General features: G+C 39.5%; 1 protein-coding gene across 14 annotated transcripts in view; it reads left to right on the top strand.

Annotated features, from left to right (window-relative positions):
• Epb41 (erythrocyte membrane protein band 4.1) overlaps nt 1–22064 on the top strand; it is a 149300-nt gene that overhangs the window by 50584 nt on the left and 76652 nt on the right. For 13 of the 14 annotated variants that reach the window (XM_021159827.2, XM_029476060.1, XM_029476057.1 and 10 more), the window contains 2 exons: nt 16609–17089; nt 18601–18810. In XM_021159827.2, the coding sequence (XP_021015486.1) occupies nt 16616–17089; nt 18601–18810 (684 nt within the window). In that variant the 5' untranslated portion in view covers nt 16609–16615. Of the gene's footprint in view, nt 1–16608; nt 17090–18600; nt 18811–22064 lie in introns of those variants that run through there. The other variant, XM_029476056.1, reaches the window with a different exon arrangement.

Below are 22064 nucleotides of genomic sequence, written 5' to 3'. Positions count from 1 at the left end.
GGCCAGCCTGGTGTACAGAGTGAGTTCCAGGACAGCTAGGGCTACACAGAGAAACCCTGTCTCGAAAAACCTAAATAAATAAATAAATAAATAAATAAAAATATTATTTTTTGAGATGTGATGTCTTAAGGTTTTATTGCTGTGAAGATACACCATGACCAAGGCAACTCTCTTTTTTTTTTTCTCGAGTTCTACATCTTGACCCCAGACAGCAGAAGGAGACTGTGTGCCAAAGTACACCGTGTAGCTTGGGCATAGGAAACCTCAAAACTCACCCCCACTATGACTTACTTCCTCCAACAAGGTCACACTTATTCCAACAAGGCCGCACCTCCTGATAGTGTCACTCCCTATGGCGAAGCATTCAAATACATAAATCTATGGGGGCCACATCTATTCAAACCATCACACAGGGTCTTTCCACATAGTCCTAGTTGTCCTAGAATACTCTATGCAGGTAGACCTGTAAATCAAACTAGCCTCAAACTCAACGAAATCTGGCCTCTGCTTCCTGAACGCTGGGATTAAAGGTGTGTTCTACCATGTCTGTTTAATATCTTAATTTTATTTATTTTTCAACCTAAAATAATAAAAAAAAAGTTTTCCCACTGCTGGGGATGATATTCATACTAAGCAAGTACTCTGCCAGTGAGTGGCCTGATTCTTTTTTAGCTGAAATAGCAGTTGTACATATGTAAGGGGTACAATGGGGTCAGACTGTGATAGTTAGGTACTTGTATGCAATCTGTAATGACCCAGTTAAGATAATTAATGAGCATTTCTGTTTCCTTATACATTATTTATTATGTTGGGAACTTATTAGATGAGGTGGTGCACACCTGTAATCCAGCAGGCAGAGGGCAGAGGATTAGAAATCCAGGGTTAACCTAGGCTATATAGTAAGTGTCAAGAGAGGGGAGTGATGATTTAAGTTGGGAACCTTTGAATTCTTCTAGATCTTTATCAGATGCATAATAAATTATAAGTTGTAGTTAGTTCATTGTGCTAATTAAATATTTGTTGTAGGAAGGACTGTCAACAGCTACAGGTCCTTTGGAGTAGTCTTGAGCCAATGAGAATAGAAAGTAGAAATGTAAGCCAGTCACTTGTGTCAGAGGGGGCAAACGATAGCTGGTTGGATTTAAATAATGGGGGGAAAGGAGATAAAAAAAACACAAGGTTAGGAAATGGAGCTTCATTCTTCCTTAGAGTTCTGAGTGAAGTATATAGAATCAAGTCATTCTTATTATATAAGCTAATAAAGATTTTAAACCACTTAGTTTTTTATTATCTCTGAAATAAATGGTCAAGATTGCTTAATTTCATATTTCTGTATCTCTTTTATTCTTATCATTTCTTTACGTGCTGTGTAACTAATGAAAGCCATTTCTACTTAAATTTTTTATTTTGTTTTTATTTTATGTGTATGGATGTTTTTGCCTGCATGAATGTCTGTGTACCATGTGCAGTGCACGTAGCAGCCAGAAGAGGGCATCAGATCTCCTGGAATTGAGTTAGAGATGTTTGTGAGTCACCATGTGGGTGCTGGGAATTGGACCCATTTCTACTTTAGATTTATCTGCTAAATTTGACAGTGGTCGACTGTGGTGACACACCTGTGACCCAGGACAATGAGCTGCATATTGAGTTTCAGGCCCAACATAGGCTCCAGTGTGAGAGCCCGACTCCTCCCCCACACCCTATCTCACACACGCATATAAAAATGTGTGAGAATTATTAAGGCTAAAATTAGTAACTATTGTAATTCCTATGACATTTTCACTTTTAAGACAAATGACTTAAAAAAGGTAGTAAGTACTCTACCACTCTTCTGGCACAGACATACAGGATGGCAAGACCACTCATGTACATAAAGAACAATGAGTATCTTTTGAGTGGAGGAGAAAATGGTACTCTAGAGAATACTGATTTAAAAACAGTTTTAGATTTATTTTATTTCATGTGCGTGTTTTACCTGATGTATGTATGTGTGTACCACATGTGTGCCTGGTAAAGGTCAGAAGAGGGCATTGCATCCCTAGGAACTAATTACCTATGGTTGTGAGCCACCATGTGGGTGCTGGGAACCAAACCCAAGTTCTGTGCAAGAGCAGCAAGTGCTCTTAACTGCCAGCTCTCGGAACACGGATTTGATGGAAGCAGACCAGGAGTCAGATAGCCTGCCCATCCTCCCAGTCCTGTCTCTCTAGGACCTTGGCTAGCTCATGTTCCTCCTCTGCAGTAATGGAGGAACCTGATAATAGCTGCCTTTTCAGCAGTGAAGTAGCGGTTGGCCAAGTTACTGCATTTGTCCTTCCTGAGAGTAAGTAGCATGTAATACGTTTCTCAGGAGTATATAGGTTAATGAGACTCTAATACTTTCACAAAAGAAAAAGTTTAATATGCAACATTATAACAATGCAAATTAGCATCATCAGTCAAGTTTGATTCTTCTCGTCCAAATGCAGGAGTGCGGTAAATCTTAACTTCAGTTTATTTTCCCTTTTGTGAGGAGAGCACACTGACTCCCTCTGTGTTTATAAATTCAACACAGGTTTATAGCTTTTTGGCTTTTTGGCAAGATGATTTTAGTGTAAATGTTTTTCTTTATTTTGGGGGAGTGAGGGGAAGACCTTCTATGTAGGCTTGGCTGGCCTAGAACTCACTAGTGCAAGTTTTGGGTGAATGTATTTTCAATTCTGGAATATGTTTGAAGGAGTAAGGATCTGAGTAATATAGTTACTCTTGTGTTTTTGAAGATTTGAAGAATTCCTACATTCTTCATAATGGCTGTTCCTTTATAGTCCTACCAGCAGTGTGTGTATGAGAGCCCAGTCAACCTTATCAGCACTTATTTTTCTGAATGTCTATTTAAATTATAGTCACCAATTACATTTCCCTAAGAACTAAAGCTATGTTTTCTCTTCTTTCTCCTTTGCTCCCTTCTTCCCCCAGACAAGGTTTAACTAGGTAGCCTAGGTTGACCTCAAATTCCTGGGAATCCTCCTGTTTCAGTCTTTTGAATTGCAAACATGCTCCACCATTCCTGGCTTTCCTTGCTTATTTGTGCTTGGCTGAGAAACTGTTGCCTAACAAGTCATCAGGCTATACTTAGGTTTGCATCTGAGGGGTGTGTGTGTGTGTAGGGTGTTATGGGTGTTTGTATGTGAAGGTGTCCAGTGTGTATGCTGTGATACCTGTGTGTCTTCCAGTGTTAGTCTTGCCTTTCTGCCTTGTTTGAAACACGGTCTCTTCACTGCTGCATAAACCAGGTGCAGTGGCCCTGAGCTTCTGGAGATTCTCCTGTCTCCATTCCCTGTTTCCTATAGTCACCCTGGGACTATAGCCACCCTGTTTCCTATAGCCACCCTGGGACTATAGCCACCCTGTTTCCTATAGCCACCCTGGGACTATAAGGACTTGTGCTCTGGGGTCTGGCCACTACATGGATTCTGGGGGTTCAAACTCAGGGCATCAGGCTTGTGTGACAAATGTTTTTTACATGGAGTCATCTCAATCCCCTGAGAGCTTCCTATAATAATTTTTATCTTTTGTATTTAAGGTTTGTTCAGTATTTAGGGTTTGATGCTTTTTGAATTAGTATCTGTATGGTTTGAAGTAGGAGCTAGACTCCTATTTAAAAAAAATTTTTTTAACTATGTGCATTGATGTTTTGCCTACATGTGTATCCGTGTGAGAGTGTTGGATCCCCTTGATCTGGAGTCACAGACAGTTGTGAGCGGCTATGTGAATGCTAGGCATTTAACCCAGGTCCTCTGGAGGGACAGCCAGCGTTCTGATGTGCTAAGTCCTCTATCTCTGCAGCCTGGGATACAGGCTCCTTTGCCTGTAGTTATCCTGATACTGTGGCAGTAGTTCTCTAAATTTAGCAGCTCACTAAATGTATCACGTTTAAGATTTTAAGACTCTACTAGAAATGTGTGGATGAGAAATGCCAGTGCATTCTGTGTGCTGCTATCCTTCAGCTTCCCCTTGGTTAATAAAGTGAAGTGTTCTTAGATTAATTTTGTTATTTATTTATACATAGATATGTCTCTCTGTGTGTACATTTGAGCATGAGCGTAGGTGTTCACAGACCCCAGAAGAGGGCGTCTGACCTGCAGGAGCTGTAGGCAATTGTGAGGTGCCCGGTGTGGGTTCTGGGATCTGAGCTCAGATCCTCTGCAAGAGCAGCGAGCTAAACTGCTGCCCATTTCTCCAACCCCAATAGTGTGAAGAAGATATTTTAAAATGGGGGCATTTATGGACATACTAATCCAAGGCAGATGACTAGATTCTGTTACATCTCATCAGATGAGAAGAAGAGTGGCGTGGTTGCTTATGCCTTTAATCCGAGCATTCAGCAGACAGATTTCTATGAGTTCAAGGCCACACTGAGACATAGGAGACATTATCTTTAAAAAAAAAAATTCTGCTAATTTACTTTTTATCTGGTATCAAGTCTATATATTTTGATATCTAATCTGCCCAAGATGAACTACATACAAATCTGAATTCTAAAGCTACATATTTTAAAGAGAAAGTATATTTTTTGCCAATACTGTAAGACTTGTTAAGTATAGAAAATAGAGAGACAAATATACATTAATGGCGCAGAATGAATTTACTAGCTAAAACATACATTTGTCATTTGTTAATATAGTCTGTAAAAAAAAAACCCTTAATTTTCCTGTCAGAATGATAGATAGCTCATTTAATCACAAGAGTCCTCTAAAAGTACAATACTGTTATTGAAACTTAAATAAATAAATAAATAAATAAATAAATAAATAAATAAAAGTTTAGGGAAGTTTAACATATCCGAGTTCCCAGTTTAGAAGAAGCTGACTCAAACTTAGGTTTGTCAACTTAAGACAGAAAGGGTTTATTTCAGTTTTATTTATTCAGAGCTTCATTTATTCATTATATATTCAAAGCTTTCAGGCCAGTGTGGCAGAGAGGGCACGGCAAAGCAGACCCGCTTGTGTCACAGCAGGTAGGAACCAGGGTGGCCGAGGAGAGGAGGGAGAGAATAGTTTCTATGGTAGCGGGCTTTTCCCTCTCTTTTACACCGTGTGGACCCCAGCCTATAGTTGGATGCCCTGCAGGACAGATCTCCCCTGCCTCTGATTATTCCTCTTTGGATTCATCCTTGTAAACTCCCTCAGAGCTGTGCTTTACCAGCCTCATAGGTGCCTCTCCATCCAATCAAGGGGACAATCAAAATTAACATCACAAGAGTCTGTTTGTTTGTTTTTCCGAGGCAGGGTTTCTTTGTCTAGCTTTTACTGTCCTGGAACTCTGTACACTAGGCTGGCCTGGAACTCACAGAGATCCACCTGCTCTGCCTACCAGGCACCGGGATTTAAGGTGTGCACCACCACAGGAGGTTTTAAAAAAATCTGTCTTTTCTTCTGGCTCACCAACCTTGATTCAAGCTCTAGTTATCATTTATGGATTCTGCTGAGAATGTTCAGTCTCTTTGTTTCAATCTCCTTCCATTTCCTATATCTGCTCAAGGAGGAAAAAATTCTCAGCTCAGAATTTGCAGTGGTATTTTCATCTTTCAATATTTTCATGGCCCAGAACGTGAAATACAAATTTTTGACCATCCCAAAAGACAGCCTTTCCTAATCTGTGCCCACTTAGCCTTGAATTTGTCTTGCTCCCCATTTTCTGCTGTCCTGTGTTTTCTGTTATAGGTTTGTTTCCCGCTCATGTGCTCAGGCCTCTTTCTAGGTGCTAACATCACCAAGTCATGCTCTGCCCTGTGTTCTTCACCCAGCCCACCTCATTGTTTAACTCAGATTGTCTCTCAGCATTCTTTAAAGGTTTTGTTTTATTTTTAGTTGTGTTTGTGGGGTGCCCACAGAGGCAGCAGAAGGTTGTCAAATCTGGAGCTGGAGGACTCAGAGGCAGCTGGGAGCCATTTCAACTGAGCCTGGGTCCTCTGCAAGAAGAACATAGGGGACTGGAGAGATGGCTCAGAGATTAAGAGCAATGACTGTTCTTCCAGAGGTCCTGAGTTCAATTCCCAGCAACCACATGGTGGCTCACAACCATCTGTTCCCCTCTTATGGTGTGTCTGAAGACAATGACAGGGTACTCACATATATAAAATAAATAAATCTTTAAAAAAGAACCGACATAATTTCAACCACCAAGCCAGGACTTCCCAAATTCTTTTCTATTTATCTATCTATTTATTATTTATTTTAGGAAACAGAATCTCCTATGTAGACCAGGTTGGCCTTAAGCTTAACGAGATCTGCCTGTGAGATCTGCCACTTCTGCCTCCCAAATGCTTGGGCTAAAGGCATGCACCACTGTGCACAGCACAAAACTTTTTTTTTTTTTTAAACACCAATTGGCTCAAATAGTCTCTTACTTTCTGAACACATTATTACATAATTACTTGTTTTGCCCTCACTTTTTAAATAGACTAAAGTCTTGGACGTAGAAGCTGGGATCTTGTAGCAAGCTTGGCTCTTAGCAGGATGCCTTGGATATTCAGATATGTTCAATTAATGTTCTTTGAGTCAATGCATGAGTATGTTTGAATTAGTGAATACATTTTGAAATATTTCTTGTAATTATCATAAAACTTTAATTTCTCTTTTCCTCAAAGGAAAGAAAAAATTCAGGTTTTTATTTATGAGTAATAAAAACTTATATTGATATTGCTGTTCTCATTGGCCACTCATAAGAGTATTACTTTACTATTTAAAAGATTTTTGCAAAAAAAAAAAACCCCCAAAACCAAAAAACTTTGAGTAACTTAAAATGACATTTTATAATTATTTGTAAAGAAAAATTTAAAACTCATTTTCTGCCAGGATTTAGATTAATGTAATACTAGTTAAGAGAGTAATGTGTTGGTCAGGGAACTGTACAATAGAAAGAAGGCAAGCCGGTTAGCTGTGGAATGAGGTACCAGGGTTCCTGGGTGATCTTAGCAGATCTGAAATACAACCTCGTGTTTTCAGAGCGACCTAGAGGTTAGGCGGGAATGGCTACCCTGCCTGCCTCCCTCTGGACTCGGGTCCAGGCAGATGACCCAGAAGCACATCCTTGGGGAGTTGAGTGTCGCTGCTGTTGTGGGAGGTACTCTTCACTGTATTCTGTCAGCCATCTTTGTTGCCAAAGGATAAGCTACATGAAAATACTTGGCATGAACTTAAGTATGTCAAGTATTGTGCTTCTGTGTGGGATGGCATATTAATGGCCTTTTGATGCTACACAATAAGTTAACAAATTATTGTGTTGTAATTAAAATTTAAAAAGCCTTCTTCTATGAGTACACATTTTTATTTGGAGTAATGAATTATGTACGCCTCTAAAGAGCTTCAGAGTTCATTTTCCCTCCCTCTCCCCGCCCCACATACTCTTTTGCAGTTATTTTCTAAAACTTCGGTTATATAAACTTTGGTTTTCTTTAAATTCTACCTTGCTGGTTTTGGTCCTATCTTTCTGTCTCAAGATGGTTTGGGATGATGACTCAACTCTACTGACTACACATTTAGTAGGAGCCCAAAGTATAGCAGTGAATCTGAGGTAAACTTTTCCAACGTCTGAACTCTGAAATACAGTTTTCTAAGAGCAAAACTACATTTCAACTTAAGGGTAATTGTACTAGTTTGCTCTGTCTCTGGTTGCAATTGTTCTTTACTGCTGGGTTTGAAAGAGGACAGCTGGTTTCTTCTCTGTCTCTCACAGTGCACTTGACTTTCCTTAATTTTTTCCCTGTCCCTCCCTGGCTCCATCCTGTGTCCTGGTTTCCTTCTCCACTCTGCCATTTTTAGCAGGTGTTTTTTTTTTTTTTTTTTTTTTTTTTTTTTTTTTTGGGTTTTTTTTTTTTTTTTGAGACAGCGTCTCTCCACAGAGATCTGGCTACCTTGGAACTCATCATATATGCCGGGGTGTTTTTTCTTTTTAAAAATATTTATTTTTGCCATATGGTGGTGGTACACATCTTTAATCCCAGCACTCCCATAGGCAGAGGCAGGTAGATCTCTTGAATTCAAGGCCAGCCTGCTCTACATAGTAAGTTCCAGGATAGCCAGAGCTACACAGAGAAACCCTGTCTTAAAAAACTAATATATATTCCAGAAGTCATTGGCTCTCCTGGAACTTAGTTACAGAGGGCTGTGAGCCACCATGTGGGTGCTGCGAACTGAACCTGGGTCTGAAGTGCTTTTAACTGCTGAACCATCTCTCTATTTCTTCATTGTAATAAAAAAAAAAAACAGCCTATAAAGACACACACACACACATACATATTTGTTTTGTCAACTTGACACAAACTAGTCACCTGGGAAGAGGAGCCTCGCCTGAGACACTGCCTCCTTCAAACTGGTCTGCATGCATATCTATGGGATGTTTTCCTGATCAATGATTGAAGTGAGCAGGTGCAACATTCATTACCTCTGGCCCTGCCTCTTTGAGAAAGCTGGCTGAGCAAGCCATGGGAGCAAGCCAGTCTTCAAGGTTGGCTTTAGTTCTGCTTCAAGCTCTTGCTTTGGTTTCCCTTCATCATGGATCTGTAAGATGTGTTAAGTCCTTTTCGCCCCCAAGTTGCTTTTGGTCATGGTGATTATCACAACAACAGAGAAGCAAACAAGAATACTCTGGAAAGAAAGAGACCCGTCATTAGTGGTTTTCTTGATGGTCACTTATCTGATAGTCTCAGCCAGCCACCATATAATGGAAACTTCAGAGTGGACTTAAAAGGCATTTGAAGAACTAAAATCAATTTCATAAAAATTACTGGAGGCTTTCCAGTAATGTGACTTAGTCATTCTGTTCTTAGGATTTATTCTTAATTTGGACACAGTTTTAACATGGTTGGCTATTTGACTTTGCTAACGGTAGATTAGTTCATTTGAATAGGTGTTGTAAGCTGCTTGTTGACAGGCCTCCTCAAGAGCCGCTGTGTATGAGCTGACTGCTAAGTGCACAGAACTATCAAAATCAGACTTCAAGATTGGAAGAGAAGGCTGGTGAGATGGCTCAGTGGGTAAGAGCACTGACTGCTCTTCCAGAGGTCCTGAGTTCAAATCCCAGCAACCACATGGTGGCTCACAACCACCCGTAATAAGATCTGATGCCTTCTTCCAGTGTGTCTGAAGATTGCTACAGTGTACTTATATATAATAATAAATAAATAATCTTTGTGCCAGAGTGACCAGAGCAGAGGTCCTAAAAATTCAGTTCCCAATGGCTTACAACCATCTATACAGCTACAGTGTACTCATATATATGAAATAAATAAATCTTTAAAAAAAAAAAAAGACTGGAAGAGAGCCATCCATCCCAAGGACTTTGTCTTCCCACTAGGACATCAGTTCTGCATAGTAACTGAAGCACATAGTGATGACTAAATAAGGTTAATTATGTTCTGTAGATTAAAAAAAAATCTAAAATGAAGCACATAGCTCATCTTTAAAAGATTTCCATCAAGAATGGCTAAAATGACACATTTTGAGACTTAGTAGATGAGAAGCCTTTCTATGGGAAATGGCTTTTGGTGTTTGGGTTTCATCTCACTTCTGTCTCCGGGATATTTTGCTTGGAAATCCAGAGTATTAATATATCTAGAACGTATGTAGACATTTTCTAAGTCCAAGCTAGAATCCTGCAGAGATGTATTGGACTCTTTTTTTTTTTTTTTTTTTTTTTTTTTTTTTTTTTTTGGCTTTTAGAAGGAGATGAGTAAGTATCTGTTTATTTAAACAATATCTTTGAATGAGTTGATCCAACGGTATTAGTCATCATAGAAATGACTTAAACTAAAATCGAGTTGTTGGAAGCAGCCTGCTCGTGCCGAGTATCACCCCGATTCAAGCAGCGTGGCAAATAAGTCAAAGATTCAAAATCATTTCAAGGGGAGGAAGGATTACCTTTTACTTTTTTTATTTCGAAAACCACATTGGGTCTCTTATTTTTCTATAAGTGATCTTTTGTGTACTTAAATTGAATATAAAGGAAAAGCACTTTCCTGTGGTTTGGGGAGAATTGATTTTACTGGGAAACAAGCTGTTTTCTAGCATATCCTTAAAACTTTAACGTTTGACCTTTTGTTGTTGTTGTTGGGTTTTTTTGTTTGTTTGTTTTGGTTTGTTTTGGTTTTCTTTTTCTTTTCTTTTCTTTTTTTTTTTTCTGTCTGAAAGAATATCCCAGGATTGCATTTTCTGAGTAAAGAAAAAAAGCTTTCATCTTTTGTTTTTTGTTTTTTTCTTAATTTCCCTGTCTTACGGTTTTCATTGCTGTGAAGAGACACCATGACCGAGACAATTCTTACAATGGACACCATTTAATTGGGGCTGGCTTACTATGAATGGCGCTTATGTTTATGATGTGATTAAGTGACTTACTGAACGAGGAAGAGCAGAATTGAGTGATTCCCATTGTGTTTTTAGATGGCTCTGAGATACCTCTCTTCTAGTTGGTTCCACTTGTTTTGTGTTCGGCTTGAGACAGGCTCTTTTACTATGTAGCCCAAGCTGAACTTGAACTCATGGTCTTTCTGCCTCAATTTCCCTAGTGCAGGGATTATAGACCTGTACCACTGTGCTCAGTGGGCCGTGTCTTACGAAGTCACTTATCAGAGTGGACCAATGTTATAGAATGCATTTAGGGTTAGACCTGCAAGTGCTTGTGCTAAGGAGTAGCAGAAAAATTTGAATAAGCCAGGGAGACTAGGGTAACAGTTACTCTTAAGGCTGATTTCAGCTTCACACATTGTCTACCCAGTATAAGTTTCAGCTTCCCTAGGGATTCCCATTGTAGCTGTGCACTGATAACCTGAACTTACCTGGCCGTTTGTGGAGTTTCTCTCTGTCTCCACTTTTTATTCACTTCCTACTTAGAAACCTTCAGTGACTCTCCTGCTTTCAGAACAAACGAGTTAGCAATCAAGTCTTTCTAAACTGTCATCTCCTTGTCTCCCTGTTCCATCTTCAAGTAGACCTCATAGGAAGAGAAATTTGTACATGTGTGGAGCTTCAAACTGCAGGCGCTAGAAATGGTGTTGGTTAACTGTCCTAACAATCAGGGCTCTTTAACATCCAGGTGTGTTATTACAGATATTACTACCCTGAGAGTTACAATAGAATCATCACCTCATTGTTTATTAAAATTTTTATTAAAGTACATGTTGACTCCGTATTGAGGAGTTTTTTTAACCTCTGAAGAGGCTGTTTATGTGGATTAGAAATGTGCATGTGTACAGAATGGTTATAAGATAATATAGTAAACATTAAAAATAATGTGTGCCATCAAGTAGATATTTAATAGATGCTTGATGCTATTATTTCGATTGAAATCTAATCTTAAAGGAATGCTCTATTCTAACTGCACCACCTCCTACTTCTCCTCATGATCTGATTCTCATCAGTCTGGGATGCTTGCTGGTTCCTAAGTGTTTGTACTAATGCTAGTTCCCTTACCTGGAATTCCACTTGCCCATGAGCCTCAAGTTTCTTTCTCTTGACATCTGTATTCATCCTTAACTTAAAAGCTTCCTTTTCCAGGAGCGTTTCCTGGTTGCTCTAGCTGAATGCCCTTTTAGTGTTCTCTTCTCTTACTTTGTAGTCCTGATTTCTCTTAGAACATTTTCTCAGATGAAGTAGTAGGTTTTGCTTTTTAGTTTTAGCGATGCATTTCTTCTCTACGTAAGATTTGTGTATTAGAGACCCAAGCAGAAACCTTACACCTGATTAGCACTCAGAAAACATGAATATAGACACGCTGGGAGCCAGTTTGAAGAGTAAAATGGATAATTATGTCATTAGACTTTATTCTTAAATGTGGATAGCAAGGGAAGTTTTTATAATGCTGCCAAATTGTACTGTTCTCATTAAGCTTTCTACCTAAAAAGCTTTAATGGAACACCAACTCTGTTAATTTAAGAAAGATTTAAAGAAAAATAAAAAGAAAGACCTCATTTGCCCTTCTCAATCCGCTTACTATGGGTCCTTTAATGATCTGATTTGCCTCCAGATAGCAGATGCACACTGTTAGGACAGATGTATCTCTGATTTCAAATGCTGTCCAGTTCTCAGGGCTTGGAGGATTAAGATTGACTCTGAATGGGAGTGCATCTCTTTGTCTTCAGTGTTGTGCTGAGGTTTTTTTTTTTTTTTTTTTTTTTTTTTTTTTTTTTTTTTTTTACAACAATCAAAAGACCTCTTTGTGACATTAAGTAAATAGATACTTTCCTTTGGGCTTTGTACTAGGTTGAGAATAGCATCATTGAGCAGTGAGCACCTGGCTGTAGTGGGTGTCCTGGTTCCGATGCCGCTTTGTCTCTTCCTCTGCGTATCCATGCTGTCATCTGTAACTTGAGGAACTTGATTGCGTGCACCACTGACTTGCCAGGACACGTTTGAGCTACTTAAAAATAATTATTATTTATTGAGCTGCACTGGTGGCACACACTGGTAGTCCCAGTATTCAAGAAGTAGAGGTAGGAGGACCAGGAGTTCAAATCAAGGTCAGCCTTGGCTACATAGGCAGTTTGAAGTTGGTTAGCATATATGAGACTGTCTCAAAAAGCTAAAACCAATTATTTATTTATTTTTTATTTTTATTTTTTAATTTATTATTATTATTATTTGCATTTTTTTGTTTGTTTTTCAAAACAGGGTTTCTCTGTGAAGCTTTGGCTGTCCTGAATGAAAACTTTCTCTGTAGACTAGTCTGGTCAGTCTCGAGTCTCCTGAGTGCTAGGATTAAAAGGTGTATGCCCTCATGCCCTACTTTAAAAAAAAATGTTCAAATTTGTAGCAAAGTATTTTGATTCTTTTGTTGTTGTTGTATAATTCTATGTGTATCTCAATCATTGTGTTCTAATTGTGGCAGAGATTTTATGGAAGGAGATATCCAGAGTGCTGAATCTGGGCAAGTGTCATGTCTGCATGGGAAATGTGGCATTGGCACACTTTGGTGGTTAACCAAATTCTAAGGTCTGATTTTGAGTCCTAAAGGATGTTAATGGTTCCGCTTGCACACTTAATAACATGGGCCTTTGTGTGCTTCTTGCATTAATTTAGCAAGCATTTGTTGAGTAAAGATTTTCTCAGTGTTCATGTTCCACTTTCTGGAAGCAGCTCTGCTGCTTAGAAGATGCTTCTGTCTTTAAAACACAAGGATAAACACTGTCTGTCTCCTAAAGCTGCATGCTCAGGATTATCAGACACCAAGTTATTTTCTTGCGAAAACTTTCACGACAGACTTTAAAATCTTTATGAGAGAAGGTGGTGTAAAATCTTTCGTGTTGGGAAATGTTAGTGCAGAGATGAGTTCTGTCCCTTTTGGTTGGGCAGATGTGAAGCTGTGTGTGCTATCCATGGACGTCATGTGCTGCCCTCAGCCTCCCTTGCTTAGTTTTAGGAAGGGAGTCTCGTGGTGCTCCTGTCATTTCTGCATAGCAAGAGAGGTTTCACATCCGGGTTTTCTTCTTGTGTTCTTTAATTGCGTTGGGGTTCAATGAAAGGTAATTTCAGACACATGTTTTCTACTCCTGATACGAAGGTGACGGCCATTTTATTTCTCTTGAGTACAAGTATGCTTCAGGAGCAAAAAAATTAAATCTGAGTTTTGGTTGGTGTAGCGTTTACAGAGACCACAGTTGTATTATATTAGCAGAGTTGTTTCAATGACTTAGTAGATGAGGTTAGAAGATGTACTTTAAATATCATCATTTTAAAAAATACTCTTAATATTTAAAACTAGATTAGAGGTCTTTTTATTACCATGCCTTCATTTATTTTGATACCATTTATAGTGGCTTGCAACCTACTAGCAGTATTAGCTTGGGCAGGTTATCACGTCCTAGCCAAATACAGACCAGGCCTGATCCAGCCTAGAACCCTGTGAGAGAGTAGTTCTGGAATTGAAGTGCCGTCAATCGCAAGATCAGATGATACCTCCTGCCCCAACTGTGGGGTTATTGAAAGGTTTGGTTGAGGTAATGTAACTGACATGGGGCCTGATAGGGAAACAGTGTCCTGTACAAGTGTTAGGGCCTTCCTACTTTCATTGCTCTGTTCCGGGTATATACAGTTGTTCTGGGCGTGCCTCCTGCTTAAGTAAGACTTCTGCTGCACTTCTGTTTCATTGTATCAGAGTTGAATCCAGAGTAAACTTCTCTGGGATCGAGACCTTGTTTGTTTGTTTTTTTTTGGTTACTGTGACATCATTGGCACTAAGCCTTAGACCTGTGCTAAATGCTTGGTATTTGATGGATGAATGAATTCACTTGAATAAATTTAGAGGGTGCTTTTGATGTTCATAGATATCAGATGAACTCAGGTGAAATTAAATCATTAAAAAAATATATTTGATGATTGAGATGGCGCAGTGGATAAAGTCCCCTGTTGCCGGGCCAGACCTGAGTTTAATCCTCAGAACCCATAAAGTGAAAGGAGAGGACTGATCTCCACAAGTTGACTTCTGACTTTCACATGTAATCCTAATAAAACAAAACAAACAAACAAACAAACTGGGCATAGTGGTGCACACATTAAGTCCCAGCACTGGGGAGGCAGAGTCAGGTGGATCTCTGTGAGTTTGAGGCCAGCCTGGTCTACAGAGAGAGTTCCAGGACAGCCAAGGCTACATAATGAGACCCTATCTCTAATAAAAAACAAAAGAATAAAACAAAATACAAAACAAATAAACAAACAAAACAACAACAAAACTCCAAACTTTTATTAAGGGGCTGGGGAGATGTGTCTGTCAGAAAGGTGCCTGCTACCCTGTAAGCATGAGGATCTGAGTTTAGATTGTCAGCACCCGTGTGAAATGCTGAGCTCAGTGTCACAGGCTTGTAATCCATAGCACTGAGGAAGCAGAGAGAGATCCCTGGAACTCATTGAACAGCCAGTTTAGCCAAATCAGTGAACTCCAGGTGCAGTGAGAAACCCTGTTTTAAAACCATAAAGGAGAAAGTAATTGAGAAAGACACCCAACATTGACCTCTGTCCCCCATGCACATATACACACACACACACACACACACACACACATATATATATATATATATATATATATATATATATATATATATACCATACACACAAACACTTAATATTAGTTATATGCAGGGTCTGTTCTAGGCATTGGGTGTGTGGTGGTAAAAAAGACTCGCAGGCTGGATAGTTGGCTCAGCAGTTAAGAGTACTTCTTTTTTGTACAGAGCAAGAAAGTTTGATTCCCAGCACCCACACTGGGGGAGACGGGGCTTACAACTGCCTGTAACTCTAGCCCCAGGAGATCAGACACCCTCCCTGACCTCCTCAGGCACCTGAACACACATACACTCACAGACACACAGACACACAGACACACAGACACACAGAGAAATTAAAAATAAATTGAATCTCTTAAAAAAGACTCAAGATCTTATTCTCATAAAACCTTGTATTTTAGGTGGAGGAGGGGTTTGCAAAGAAGGTCTGAAGTGTTGTAGGGCTGAGAGGGCATCTGTGGGAGCAGAGCCACTGCTTTAATTGGGGTGCTGGGGAGACCTCTCTAAGGGACATGTCATCTGAACTGGAACAGCAGTGACGATGCCTTTGATTCTCATCCTGGGGTTTGAGGGATAATGCTGGAACTTTGACATCAAGCTTCATGTGTGTGAGGTTTGTAGCCTGCCCTCTCTGCTCACGTAAAATATGACGTCAATCAACATTGGCTTTCTAAAATGTTCCCTATAGCATTTCTCTGGTTTCCCCTCCTAGTACAATGGTTTCACTTTCTACTTTCAAAAATACTGAGCATTCAACAAAAGCTTATTTCTCAGAAGACAAATTCTTTTGAAGAGCTTAAAATGGGATGCCTCTGAATGAGGATATAATTTGGTATTACGTCATGAAACCTGAGGACATCTTTTGTGTGGTTAGTTTGACTGTGTACTTGTCCTTGCTGTTGTCAACTCTGATAGCAACAGATCAGAATTCTGTGTTTGTTCTACCTAATGGAGAAGTCTTCACCCTAAGAAATACAACGAAGGAAAGCAGAAGAGATTTGCAGAACTTTAAAATGTAATCATCTCTAGGAATTCTTGTAAATCTTGCAGCTTTGACTGACATCTTAAAAGGACAGTACCCAGATGCCCTGTGTAGGAAGCTGAAGGTGTATTTGCTCTGTACAGTTCTGAACCTTTAATTTAATTATGGTGTATTTCATTACATGGCATTGGTAGATTTTTTTTTAAGATTTATTTTATTTATATGAGTACACTGTAGCTATCTTCAGACACACCTGAAGAGGGCATCATACCCCATTGCAGATGGTTGTGAGCCACCATGTGGTTGCTGGGAATTGAACTCAGGACCTCTGAAAGAACAGCTGAGCCATCTCTCCAGCTCTAGATATTGTTTTAAGTTAGTCTTTCAATATGTGTATCTTTCATGATTTAAGGCACTAATAATTTATTCAGGGTGGGTAGGTAAATTTTTTGTGCTTTAATGTAAGATCTTCTGTTTAATGGATTGGAATTCTGTTGGTGATTAAATCCAAATATATTAGCTTTTTGAGGTTTCGGGGTTTGCCTGCAGCATTGTTTTGCTTATAATAGTTCCCTTTTCTTCTTCCTTTTAATAGGAACATCATGACAACAGAGAAGAGTTTAGCGGCTGAAGCTGAGAATTCTCAGCACCAGCAACAGAAGGAAGAAGGAGAGGGAACCACAAACTCAGGCCAACAAGAAACTCAGCTGGAGGAGGCCTCCCAAGCGACCGCAGCTGAGGGCAGCAATCAGGGTGAGCAGAAGCTGAAAGCATCCAATGGGGACACTCCAACACATGAAGACTTGACCAAGAACAAGGAACGGACATCAGAAAGCAGAGGCCTATCACGACTGCTCTCCTCATTCCTCAAAAGGCCCAAGTCGCAGGTCTCTGAAGAAGAAGGCAGAGAAGTAGAATCAGAGAAAGAGAAAGGTGAAGGGGGTCAGAAGGAGATAGAACTTGGAACCAGCCTTGATGAAGACATCATTTTAAAGGCCCCCATTGCAGCTCCTGAACCTGAGCTCAAAACAGACCCCTCTTTGGATCTTCATTCATTAAGCAGTATAGAGACACAGGTAAGGCATGTGACTAGGGGAGAAGATAATGAAGATACATTATATGCTGTGTTTTTCATAGAAGAATATTTGGTTCTGTTTCTTATGAGCCAGTTGACTTAGGCATTGATAAAGATAAATAGCATGAAGGGTTTCTTCTCTAAAGAAATTAATGTTATCAGTTGAAACCTGACTTTAAAAAATACACTTTATAAGTCAAGGAAATACAAGAAAGCTATCAAATGACTTTATTCAATCCGTATGTCATCTTGCCACAACAGTGGAACAAATTTGAGTTTTATTGAGAGAGCAAGAGAGAAGTGAGGTAGTTTAGAGTTCATTTTGGTGAAATTAGGGACAGAAGAGTTATCAGCCAGTGTGGCCCTTCAATGAAAATCTTCGTTAATCCATGTGATGGGTTTGAGCCATCCCAGGGTACATGATAGGTCTGAGCCATGCCTACCTTATTAACCTGTAAGCAGCACATTACTTCGAGATGTAGATAACAATGTTAATTCTATTCCTTGTGTAAGAGTTTTAATTTTTTATTACATTTATTTATTTCTGTGTGTGCATGCGTGTGCATCACCGTGTACGTGCGGCCTCCAGAGCACCACTCTGGGGAGTCGGGTCTCTTTTTCCCACCGTGTGGCCTTCAGGAATCCAGCTCAGGTATCCAGGCCTGGCAGCAAGTGCTGTTACCTGATGTGCCTTCTCCTCGGCTCCTTCTGTAGTATTCATTCATACAGGGCTTTAACTTGTCACAGTGTGATTAAACATAAGTTGTTCCTTTGTCCAAAACACATGTGGAAGCACTAGTAATGCAACGCAAACTGTTTTCTAGGAATCTTATTCTTTCCAGCCTGAGTGCGTACAAAATACGAGTTATGTTCAAAATTTTACTTCTGAAGCTTCGATTATGATCTGGATTATTAAAGTTTAAGTCCAGTGTGTGCTTCAGTGAAAGGCCTAAAGTTTGGGAGGAGGCCAGCCCCAGTCTTCCTCTCCCTTTCTTCAGCCTTGTTTAGATGTCCCAAGGCAGAGAGACATTAAGGTGTATTCAAGAAAGTTTTCCGCCTGGTACCTTCACTTGCTTAGTGCAGATATGTCCAAGATACATAGGCCTCAAGAACTTTTAGCTGTTTGTAAAATGTAAAGCCTGTGACAAGTTATTTTATCTTCAGTACACAAAGTGACCTTGCTAAAGCTGATGATCATAAAATAGAGACAGCAAAAAATTTGATGAGCATTGTATTATGCTGAAGCAGTAGATTGTCCCACTGTCACTGATTTGATAGGATTCTACCTGAAAAAAAAATTTAAGTATAGTAATGTTGAGCATCTTTAGGGAAATCATAATACCTTTTAGAAAAATATGACATAGTTAATATAATTCAACTTATTTTTGCTTTACTAGTTTATTTTTTCCTGTTCGTACCTTTGTTGGCAGGCGTACTATATTATTTACTGTAGATAGGAGCGTGTGGCTTGTGTGAGCACCTTTTCAATGACTTGGTATCTTGGATGTGTAGCCAGCTCAGGAAGAACACAGAGAGGACCCAGATTCTGAAACGAAGGAAGGAGAAGGGATTGAAGAGTGCGCTGGAACAGAGGCGAAAGAGGACCCAGAATCAAGAGCAGAGAGAGAACCCGAAGCCTCCCAGAAGCCCGTCAGAAGACACAGAAACATGCACTGTAAGGTCTCCTTGCTGGATGACACGGTCTACGAATGTGTTGTGGAGGTGAGTCGTTTTAATCCCCGAGGGCAGAACACTCACAGGCCTTCTGTGCTACAGACAGGCCCACCCTGAGGACATTCTGTGGGTGGAAATGTTGACGGTGGCTTTCTGGAAATGAAGGGACAGGAAAATTGTGAGTCTTATTTTTTCCTCTCTTAATCTGTCAAAGTCTTAGGACTTAGGGTCATTTTGTTTTTCAAAAGATAATATGTATTATGTGTGGTGTCTCTCTCTATGACCAGATTTTTCCAAAATAGTCTGAATTTCTAGCTATCTTGTAATTATGTTTGAAAAAGAAATTACAAGGAGATGTCTGGTGCAAAAGCACCTGCCATGCAGCTGTGAGTTTACATCCCCAAACCCACACAAAGCTGGCTGCCTTGGCATCTGTAATCCCTGCCCGCTTGTAAGGAGGTGAGTACAGAGACAGGAGAGTTCCATCAGGCTGGTGAGCAGACAGCCTGGTGTTGGAAGTGGTGATCCCCTCTTTCACGTAAGTTACAAGGCAAGGGACTGGTACCTCAGGTTGTTCTCTGGCTCACATGCATGCTGTGGAACTCACACATTCACATACATATGTGTTATGTGTACATACACAAACAGAGACAGAGAGATCAAATAGATAATTAATTTAAAAAGAAGTTACATGACTGGAGAGATGACCTAGAGCATTTGCTGCCCTCACAGAGAACTGAGTTTGGTTCCTAGTACCCATATGATGGCCTACAACTGTCTATGACTCCTGTTCCAGGGGGTTGGACATCTACTTACAGCCTCCACAAACACCTGCAAACAGATGATGCACACAAATTCATGTGGACACACACACACACACTCACACACACACACACACACACACTCTCTCAGATACTCTGTTTCTAACATTTCTGTTCCCCAGACCTAAGCCTCAGTCATTCATTTTATCTGATGTCTTTAGTCCCATGAGATAGAATATACAAGTAAAAATTATATCATGCTGTTCCTTTTTTTTCCAGTTGGAGAATATACATATATACATCACTTCTTTTTTTTTTTTTTTTTAAATATTTATTTATTTATTATATGTAAGTACACTGTAGCTGTCTTCAGACACTCCAGAAGAGGGCGCCAGATCTCGTTACGGATGGTTGTGAGCCACCATGTGGTTGCTGGGATTTGAACTCTGGACCTTTGGAAGANCAGTCGGGTGCTCTTACCCACTGAGCCATCTCACCAGCCCTATACATCACTTCTTAAGATCTCTAATTTTTATGAAAGAATCAGTAATTGAGTCAGGATTGAATAAATGTCAGTTATTTAGCTTCTTTGTTTCTTCAGGGCAAACTAAAACATCTGTTGACTGTTGCTTTAACTAGAATGGTAGTTGCCGGTTATGCTATGGTTGCTGTGTGTGCAATTATTGCAAGTACTAATAGCTTTATGAATAAAATGTGTGATTCATGTGCTTGAACTTCATTATTACTGGGTCAAGCTTTATACATATGTAAATGTATCCAACCACAAGCATTCTAAAATATTATATGTAGAATACATATTATCTTTAATTTTGTAATTGTGGTGGTGTTGTTGAGACGAAGACTCATGTAGTTCAGGCTGGTCTTCCAAGTTGTTATGTAGCCTGGGATGACCTTGAACTCCTAACTCCTGCCTCCTGCCGTCACCAAGTGCGAGAATTACAGGCATGCGCTACTATGCCTGACTCAAATATGTTGTTTCTATGGCAAAAATATAAAGATTTGTTCTAAGATGGATAAATGAAGGTTACAAATTGCCAGAATTTTTCAACAAATGAGCTGTAAGTAAGCTGACTCCTTAAAGTTGGATTTTAAATTTTTTAGAATTCCTGGATTTGGGAATTATGAACAAAAGGGGTTAGGGAAATGTACTTGATTTCTCAAATTATTGACAGTCATTTAGGGTGAAATCAGAAAAAAGGGGGAGAAAATGATGCTATATAAATGAGTTAATACTGAATGAACAATTATGAAAATTACTCAGTCATTTAAATTGACTCATTAAGAAGAGGCTATGTCAAGTGTATGTACTAAAAAGATTTGTACAGCTACGATATTAGGATATAGCTCAGTAATAGCACAGATTCATGACACACACAAGGTTCAGTCCCCAGAACAGGAAAAAAAAAGATATATAAATTTTGAAGTTTTTTTGTATAAATTTCTCAAAAGATATTAACATGTTTCTGGTTTGTTTGTTTTTCAGTAAACTGGTATTAAAATTCTTATTTTACAGCTGAGCAAGCTATTGTTAATTGAAATGACACAGTTGATTAGCTGGTAAATAGAGGAGCCAGCTTGTTTTAACTTTAATTCACAGCCTGTAAATTAGGGCATTCATTCTTCCTTATAGGCAAGTGTCTAAGTGCCCAACTTTAGAAGTGGTTTGAATTTGTGAAGAAAATATTCGTAACACTATTGAATAAATAGCTACTGTAACCTTCAGTGTCTATAAGAGATTGTATGGAGTCCAGGTATAGGCCATACTTATTGATACTTATTGTGAAAATGATTTCCACAGACGCAGTTGTCTCTGCTGATAGGTTGAGCCAGTAATTTAGTTGATGAATGCTGTGGTAAATATTATTTGGGGGTTTCTACCCCACCTTAGATCATTTAGCTCTCAAATAAAAGGCACAAAGCCTTTATATTTATAATAATCCTTAAAGCACTAGAGCTGGGCAGATATCAACCCTCTGTGTCATTTTGTTTACTTCCCTGTCCATAGCCTTGAGATATCGCTTGTCATGTTCCACCTGGGCCTCTCCTACTCCAACTGGCTGGCCCTCATGGCCATAAGCTCAAGACACCTACACCTCGGTGACTTCTTCCTCTCCTCTCTCCCTCTTTCTTTATTAGCCAGCCACAGATAACTTAGAGGGCAAGATTTATGCCATAAAAGCTGATAGATGTGAGGATCTCCTTGTCTTGAGGCAATTATACCTTGGGATACAGAATTTAGCATTATAATACAGAGTAACAGAACAAACCTCAATAGATCATGGTAACTGGTTGTGACCCATAGCATAACTCATTAAACACCACACAAAAAATTATGAGAGTGAGTGGGGACAGAATAGAATGTGACTGAGAGAGTCTGAGTAAATGAGTATGCCTAGTTGGGTGTGGCTGTGCATATCTGTCGTCTTAGCACTTAAGTTTCGCACACTGGAGGATCACATAGTGAGACGTTGAGGGTGTGTGTGTGATGCCTTGGATGGAGATGGAGAAAAAAGGGAGGTG

The sequence above is a fragment of the Mus caroli genome, chromosome 4, assembly GCF_900094665.2.
Source record: "Mus caroli chromosome 4, CAROLI_EIJ_v1.1, whole genome shotgun sequence".
NCBI classification, from domain to species: domain Eukaryota; kingdom Metazoa; phylum Chordata; class Mammalia; order Rodentia; family Muridae; genus Mus; species Mus caroli.
This window is presented reverse-complemented; position numbering and strand designations above follow the sequence as displayed.